The sequence below is a fragment of the Mus caroli genome, chromosome 6 (genome assembly GCF_900094665.2).
Source record: "Mus caroli chromosome 6, CAROLI_EIJ_v1.1, whole genome shotgun sequence".
NCBI classification, from domain to species: Eukaryota; Metazoa; Chordata; class Mammalia; order Rodentia; family Muridae; genus Mus; species Mus caroli.
In genome coordinates this window covers 25,702,408-25,710,906 of record NC_034575.1, presented here as the reverse complement: position 1 = coordinate 25,710,906, position 8,499 = coordinate 25,702,408, and the positions used below count along the sequence as shown (strand labels likewise).

At 36.3% G+C, this 8,499-nt stretch overlaps 1 protein-coding gene across 2 annotated transcripts in view; it reads left to right on the top strand.

Annotated features, from left to right (window-relative positions):
• Positions 1–8,499, top strand: part of Copg2 (coatomer protein complex subunit gamma 2) — a 131,677-nt gene that overhangs the window by 33,375 nt on the left and 89,803 nt on the right. For both annotated transcript variants that reach the window (XM_021165176.2, XM_029478893.1), the window contains exons 6-9: positions 2,586–2,661; positions 3,582–3,674; positions 5,044–5,130; positions 6,125–6,282. In XM_021165176.2, the coding sequence (XP_021020835.1) occupies positions 2,586–2,661; positions 3,582–3,674; positions 5,044–5,130; positions 6,125–6,282 (414 nt within the window). The remainder of the gene's footprint in view (positions 1–2,585; positions 2,662–3,581; positions 3,675–5,043; positions 5,131–6,124; positions 6,283–8,499) is intronic.

Below are 8,499 nucleotides of genomic sequence, written 5' to 3'. Positions count from 1 at the left end.
ATGTATCAAAAGATGGCCTAGTCGGCCATCACTGGAAAGAGAGGCCCATTGGACTTGCAAACTTTATATGCCCAAGTACAGGGGAATGCCGGGGCCAAAAAGTGGGAGTGGGTGGGTAGGGGAGTGGGGGGAGGGTATGGGGGACTTTGGGATAGCATTGGAAATGTAAATGAGGAAAATACCTAGTTAAAAAAAAGTAAAAAAACAAAAAAAGAAAAACAAAAAACAACAACAAAAAGAATATAGAAAGCTTAACTATAAGTCAAAGAGCTAATTTTTTAAAAGACTGAAATAAACTTAATGCAGAAAAAGAAATATTGCACAAAATTAGAACAGAAGAGAAATAATAAGACATAGTTAAGTAAAATAATTATTGTGGGAATATTTTATAAACTTTAATGCAAATAAGTTTGAGGTATGTTTGAAAGTGATGTTCTGCCAGAGTTGGGGGATACCCAGGGAGCCCCCACCTGCTCAGAGGAGAAGGGGAGAGGGGCATGTGGGAAGGATTGTGAGAGAGGGTGACTGGGAGGGGGCAGTGAAAGGGATGTAAAGTGAATAAGTAATAAATAATAAATAAATAAATAAATAAATAAAGTGACTTTCTATGAAAATATATATCAACAAAATTGTCTCCAGAAGAGACAAAATCTTAAAAGGACCCTAAACTGTAGAAATCAATTCTTAAAAGAATGTTTGTTTGTTTATTTTTATGAAACAAGGTCTCACTGTATAGTCCTGGTTGGCTGGTCTAAAACCCGTTTTGTAGATCAGGCTGGCCTTGAAACTCAGATCTGCCAACTCCTAGGATTAAAGACATTCGCCATCACCTCCACTTTTACTTAAAACTTATATAAAAACCATATTGTAGCCATGGACATAATATATATTTCCAGTCCTAGCATTTGGGAAGCTAAGAAACGAAGATTGTGAATTTAACACTAGCCTAGACTATACAATTAGATTATAATAAACTATAATTTTTATATCTACAGAATAGTACTTCATATTTTAAAGGAAGCATCTTAAATTTTTAAATAAAATTTATTACAATAAGGAAATTTCATATCAATCTTTAAATTATGTATATATTTATGTGTATGTGCATATACATGTGATAGCATACTTATGGCGGTCAGAGGACAACTTTCTGAAATTATTTCCTTCTACTATATGGTTCCCAGGCTTTGTACTTAGGTCACCCCTTATCAGTTCCTCAACACACAGAATTCCCTTCATTTAGTGCCTTGGGTTAATATTTAAAAGCAAAGTCCACATGATTATATGTCTAAAAGGTACTTGTCCAATTTCATGCCTGTTTAAAAAAAAACCCAACCCTGAGAAACAGAAAAAGGTGAAGAGTGCATTACCAAGTAAGGTATGTCATAAACTCAAGGCTAGGGGTGTAGCTCAGTGGTACAATGTGTTTGGGGTCCTCGCCTGGTCCTGTAAATGGCAGCATGGCAGTTGATCTAATGGAAAGAATTAAACAGGATCAAATGCTTAGTATTGCCATTCTTTCAGAGTCTTAACTTACACAGTTACATGGTAAGAAGAAATAGAGTATTGTTTTGAAAAGAAAGTACCAAGGATCTAAAATGATTCTTGTTTTACTATTAAATAAAACAGGAAAGGTCAAAATCCAGGGGTTAGCATTTTAATAAATCTTGCAAAAAAACTTCCTTACTAGAAAATTCCAGTTATCTCCAGTTAAGTGGTGTTGAAAACTCAGTAGGTGAGGAGACAAATATTATATTAATTATCATCTTTCTAATATTTAGAAACTTCGTTAAATTAATTACTTTTCAATGTAAAAAGAATAAACAGTTAACTCTCAGCTTTTCATACTTTTTGCTCTAGCTGTCTTAACAGAATGAGCCAGTTGTGGCCCTTTTAGATTATATGAGAGGAGCTGATAAAGGCAGAGGAAGCAGGGAGTGTGAGGGCCAGTCTGGGAGTAGTGTAGTTCCTAAAGGACTTGGGAAGGGGGGATAAGAGGCTAGTTAACCTTTTCAAAGTATGATGTGAAATTGTCTAGCTCAGTTCATATGCAGCTGCCTAGTTCTAAAGCCTGCCACAAAGAAGTCATTGGTGGTTGTCAGTTTTTGGAACCTGTGACTGAGAGGGAAGAGGGAATGAATGAGCTTATTATTTGTTAATTTTATATAAAAAGTTTTTCTAGTCTGATAGCTTTTTAGGATTTGGGGATATTTCACCTTAGGGCTTTCTATAATATTGCCATCATCATCATCATTGCTGCCATCATCATCATCATCACCACTGCTATTGCCATCACCATTATTGTTTATTAAATGTATTTAAAATTATGTATATTTTCATTTGTTTATATGGTTTAGTTTTAGTTTTTCATTCTATTGGTATGTGCCTTCCATGAAGCAAAAAACTTGGTTATGTTCACCACTATATTTAATTATTAGGGTTTACACTTATAGAATTTACCACAAATAGTTTTTGAACTAGTAGAGGCAGTAAGGTCATTATGAAGACAGGGAATTGGTTAGAAGTGGACTCTAGGAAGAGAACATTTTGATTAAAATCATGCTAATCAATTTGTCTTTCTTAAGTCTGACCAAGGACATGACTGGAAAGGAAGATGTATACCGAGGCCCAGCCATCAGGGCTCTCTGCAGAATCACAGATGTAAGTTCTCTGTTCAGTGCATTGCTAAGGAAACACTAGCTGTGGATTTATGCTTAGGTGTATCTCTGAGGTCTCAGTCTTCTCAAGGTTTTTTTTTTTTTTTTTTTTTTTTTTTTTTTGAGACAGGATCTTTAACTTGCGATATAGCTCAGACCAGCCTTGAATTCACAATCCTTCTGTCTCAGCCTCCTGAGTGCTAGAATTAAAGGCAGGTATCGCCATACCAGGCTTACAGATCAGAATGGAAATTTTATAAATCTAGATCCCAGAAGAAATAGTATGAACAGCTTAATTTATTTTGCTACCTTGTTATTTTGTTGTGGTTTTCTTTTTGGTGTTAAATTTTTAGTTAATACTTAGCAAATTCTTTCTAATCTGAATATTGGTCCTAGTATGTTTACACAGTTTATCTGCCACCACCCTTCTGGGACAAAAAGCTTTTCTCGTGTTAAGTTTACAAGAACCTTCCTTCCAGATGACTCTATGCCGAGGGGTTGCTGTAGTAGGATAGTACATATTTAATTTCCTATGTATCTGAAGATAATCAAATTTTATTTGATGTGTAGAATTAAGGTGTGTAACATGTGCTTTTCATAGAGAAGCATTTAAGCATCTTTAAGATTTCAAAAGGAGCATCCGCTCTCACATAGGAACTTCCTTTTCTTTTTCTTTATTTTGGGGGAAAGAAGAGTCTTCATTTGCTCAGGCTAGCCTCTGTTTACACTCATGTGTGTGTTTGTGTGTGTGTGTGTGCGTGTAGCTTTTTCTGAATTATTTGAATTCTGCTCTCTAGAATATGATTACTATATATAAAATCTTCATTACAAAATGAATATTTATACAGAACATATATATATCCATTTTTGTACATTATTTTGCACGAATGGTTTTTAACAGCATTTTCTTTTTAATGCTATTAGGGAACAATGTTGCAAGCCGTTGAAAGGTACATGAAGCAGGCCATTGTGGATAAAGTATCCAGTGTAGCCAGCTCAGCGCTGGTCTCTTCCTTAGTAAGTGATTAGGCCACTTTTTGTTCTTATGTGTGCTCTAGTAGCTAGTTTAAAAATAACTTATTACTCTTGTCCTCTTATAAGAGGAACAGTTAAAAATATGTGTATATCCTCTTACTTTGTGCAAACACTCAGCAGTTATAATGGGCAGTAAAACTGAATGTTCATGTTTAGAAGCTTTGGGGTCTACAGATACTGAGTAGGAGAGGAGCAGTGGACAGTGGAGAAACAGGGGCTAGTGTTCAGTTCCTCCTCTGCTCAGATGTTTACCTCCAGCCTCTCTGTTCTCAGCTTCCCTTGGTTTCTAGTATCTATCTGTGTCCTTTAAAGTCTTCCTTATTACCTCTGGATTGCAAGAAGTGACCTTTTGTTTCAGTAATAGCTTTTCTTTCTCCTTTCATCAAAACAAAAACTTTTCTTTTTTTTTTTTTTAAGATTATATATGTGAGTACACTGTCACTGCTTCAGATATACCAGAAGAGAGCATTGGATCACATTACAGATGGTTGTGAGCCCCATGTTGTTGCTGGGAATTGAACTCAGAACCTCTTAACCACTGAATGTGGTAACCATCTCTCCAGCCCCAAAAATGCATCCTTTAAAATCTTAACACATGCATTTGATTAAAATCAGTAAATATGGGACTATAGATTGCTTGGTTAGTGAAATGCTTGCCAGTAAGCATGAGGACATAGTCTTAGAACCCACATAAAAAAACTTGTATGGTGGCACATGTAATCTCAGCTCAGGGGAGGTAGAGACAGGCAGATTCCTGTAGCTCACCAGCTAGTCAGCCTAGACAGTTGGCAGCCCCAGATCCAAGTGAGAGATCGTGCTTCAAAAAACAAGTGTGATCCCTAGCCTCTATCTATAGCACATGTGTGTGGACACACACACCACCACCACTACACCACACCATACCACACCACACCCATGAACAAGTATACTTATTCACACATCTATACAAATCATTAGAGCAGACTGCCTGATTCTAGAATGTCATGGAACAGGTTTTAGATCAAGGAGCATGCTGTATTGTCTCTTCTTCAGTGGAACCTGGAAGTCAAGCTAATGTTAACATTCCTTAAGAGTCATTCTGTTTGATGCCTCTCTTCTTTCCCTTCTGTGGCTTTCTTTTCCTTGTCTCTTCCAGCTCACAAATGTGTAGATGTCTATTACTATACAAAGAGATATTAAAGAAAAAAATTTCAGTTTATAGTTGCCTTAGAATATAGACAATGTAGACTTAAAAAGCAGCAGTATTTCAATGTTTGGGAAATATCTTTAGTAATTTTTGTAAGAAATTTAACTTGCATTTCTAGTGTCTAGTGATCATGTATTATGTATTCCCCCACTTTTCTTAATTTAGCACATGATGAAGATAAGCTATGATGTGGTTAAACGATGGATAAATGAAGCCCAAGAAGCTGCATCAAGTGACAATATCATGGTGCAGGTACTGTCTTTGATATCATCTTATGTGTCAGGACAAAGTAGTGATCATCCAGCAGTAAGGGCAAAGTTTTGACATATTAATCCACTTACTAGTACATATTATCAAGTAAGGTATCTTACAAATTTTCATTACTTCCATTGGCTTTCTGTTTGGTAGAAGATAAATGACCTACAGTAGGAATGGTCAAGAAAAAAAAAATCCCTTTTTAGTAGTAGATAGAAATGCTTATTCCAAAGGGATTAACAATGCATTTTGGACTTTTATTTGAAAGACAATTTGTGTAAAAGGAAACTTAGTTTCTTAGTCTTGATAATAAATAATGTAAAAATAATCAGCCAATCTTGCTATATAACATATTGAACAAATCTTTTAGGAGGAGCTTATGATATTTATTAAGCTATTATCAAAAGGAATATAATCAAAAGTCTAATTGGTAATTTTATGTGAAATCTCTGTATGCGTTTGAAAAAGTGTTGTTTATATTTTCTTACATTAGCGTACTTAATAATGTGAGAGACCATCATTTCCTCTTGAGACATCTGCTGGTCTAATTCTGACCAGTGTACTTCCGTACAAAGTGTCTTGATGATGACACTCTCCTAGCCTAAATTAGGAGACTTATCCTGTATTAAGGTGGTGACACTTGAAGGCATGTACTTGTAGTCCCAGCACTCAGGAGACTGGGGGTCTCTATGTAAGTTAGATCTGAGGGTGTGAGCCATTTTTAAACCCACTAGATCTATCTTTAGGTTGTATACAGCCCCTTTCTTACTGGCTACTCTGAATTTACAACTTCTGGAGTAAATTACACACACTCTTTTTGTTTTCTTAGTGATCCTGGTGTTTAGTTTCATATAAAAAGATACTGTATTTTGTCTGTTTGACTTAGATATCTTTTTTTTGAAGAGTCTTTTGTCTAGTTCTATGCAGTTGTCTTTCCTGTAGGAGACCTGCTGTCTTCCTAAGCTCATGTGGCACTCTTTCTTCTTCTTAGTACCATGCACTAGGAGTGCTCTATCACCTTAGAAAGAATGATCGGCTTGCTGTCTCCAAGATGTTAAATAAGTTTACCAAATCTGGTCTCAAATCACAGTTTGCATACTGTATGCTGATTCGAATTGCTAGTCGCTTACTGAAAGAAAGCGAGGATGGGTGAGTATCCTAAGCTGAGTAGGTTTCAATTTACAAGTTAATATTTCCTTAGAATTTATTTTTGTTTATGAATATTTTTAGGGTAGCACTGACTTTACAGACAAGTTTAATGTTTTCCAAATTACAAAGAAATTGACAGCTGAGCATGATGGTGCATGCCTTTAATCCCAGCACTCAGGAGACAGACGCAGGCAGATCTCTTGAGTTTGAGGCCAGCCTGGTCTACAGAGTGAGTTCCAGGATAGCCAGGGCTATGTAGAAACCCTATCTCAAACAAATGAACAATCAAACAAATAAAACTAAAAAGAAATTAAGGATTCTAAGTAACACAGTATTGTTTTATCTTTATATATGCTCATATATGTAATGATTATTAATAACATAGTTATGAACAGGTACCAGAGGTAAAATGCTGTAGGCCCTAAGTTATACAGATAATTGAATATGATAATCAGGAGGGACATTAAAAATCATCTTGTATATCTTATATAAGAGAATGTAGAAATTCTAAATTGTATAATATGCCTAAGATCACTGTGTAAGTGTGAGTTACATGTAAACTTAGCAGCAATACCTTGGCAGTCCTAGAGGCTGGGAGGAGACAGGAAGAGGATAGGGATCTTTCAAGGTATATACACTTGGAGCAAAGAAGAAATATCCTCACCCTAAGTGGCTTATGGCTTTCCGTTTTCAATTTATAGACAGGATCTCTCCAGGTTGGCCTCTCTTGCCTCAGTCTCCCAAGAGCTGGAATTGCAGGTATACACTACTACCTGGCCAGTTATGGTTTAATTTTAAAATAGATTTCTCATTGGATCTGGAAAACTGAAGAGTTAACACCAAAATCTCTAAACTAGTTGAGTGCCAAAGTCCTGCCAAGAAAGCAAGCTCAGCCTGTCTTTAGTTCAGTTATGACACCAGAGGGCTGAGTTTGGTTAAAACCAAAGCAGAGCTGAGCCCTAGGTTAGCTACTGGCCTCTCATAACAGAAAGAGCTTGCGACTTTCTTGTTTAAGTATTGTTTTATGTCAGTCTGTACTATATTTTTATAAGCAGTGTTTAGCAAAAAATCAAAAAAGTCAAAGAGGCAAGAAGAATATGACTTTAATGAAGGAAAAGCAGGCTTACTGACGATCCATGTGTTGGAGTTAATTAGCAGTGACTTTAGTAACAGTTTCTCCATAGGGTACCTTTTCTAATTATGGTAGATGCACTTTTTCATGGAAGTACTTTTTGGTAGTTGAAAGTGACTTTTCAGCTTTTAAAACCTTTGGAACCAGGTCTAGAAATCTGATGGCTTCCCATTCTTTTAACTGAAATGGTTATACTTTTAGATATGATATCCATGGCTAGAATTTTGTTCTGGGGGTAAATAGCTTTTGTTAAACAGCAAAACATCTTTACTTTAACTACTTAACATCTATAGAACTTAGTTTCCTTAACTGTGAAGTAATTTATCTGTCAGAATTATTGTAATGATTTAAGTTATATGCAAGGACAGTAAAGTGGGTAAATTACTAAAGAACAAAAGTATTTTAATTTTACATACAAACCTTTTGTAACCACCTAAACACCAAGTTGATTGTTTATGTGGCAGTGATTGTTCAAACATCTGGTAACACAAGCATCTGGCTACAGATATGTCAGGGTAAATACGTACTTCACACTCTTCCCATATTTATTACCCTTGTGTTCTATGATAGACACAGCACACATATATACTCACTCTAAATAAGGAATCCATGGCAACCAAAGTACAGATACCACCAAAGTTCCAAATTGGTGAACAAGTGAGTTTTTTTTCTTTCTTTTTTTTTTTTTTAAATTAGGTATTTTCCTCATTTACATTTCCAATGCTATCCAAAAAGTCCCCAATACACTCCCCCACCCAGTCCCCTACCCACCCACTCCCACTTTTTGGCCCTGGCGGTCCCCTGTACTGAGGCATATAAAGTTTGCAAGTCCAATGGGCCTCTCTTTCCAGTGATGGCCGACTAGGCCATCTTTTGATACATGTGCAGCTAGAGGCAAGAGCTCTGGGGTACTAGTTAGTTCATAATGTTGTTCCACCTATAGGGTTGCAAATCCCTTTAGCTACTTGGGTACTTTCTCTAGCTCTTCCATTGGGGGCCCTGTGATCCATCCAATAGCTGACTGTGAGCATCCACTTCTGTGTTTGCTAGGCCCCAGCATAGTCTCACAAGAGACAGCTATATCT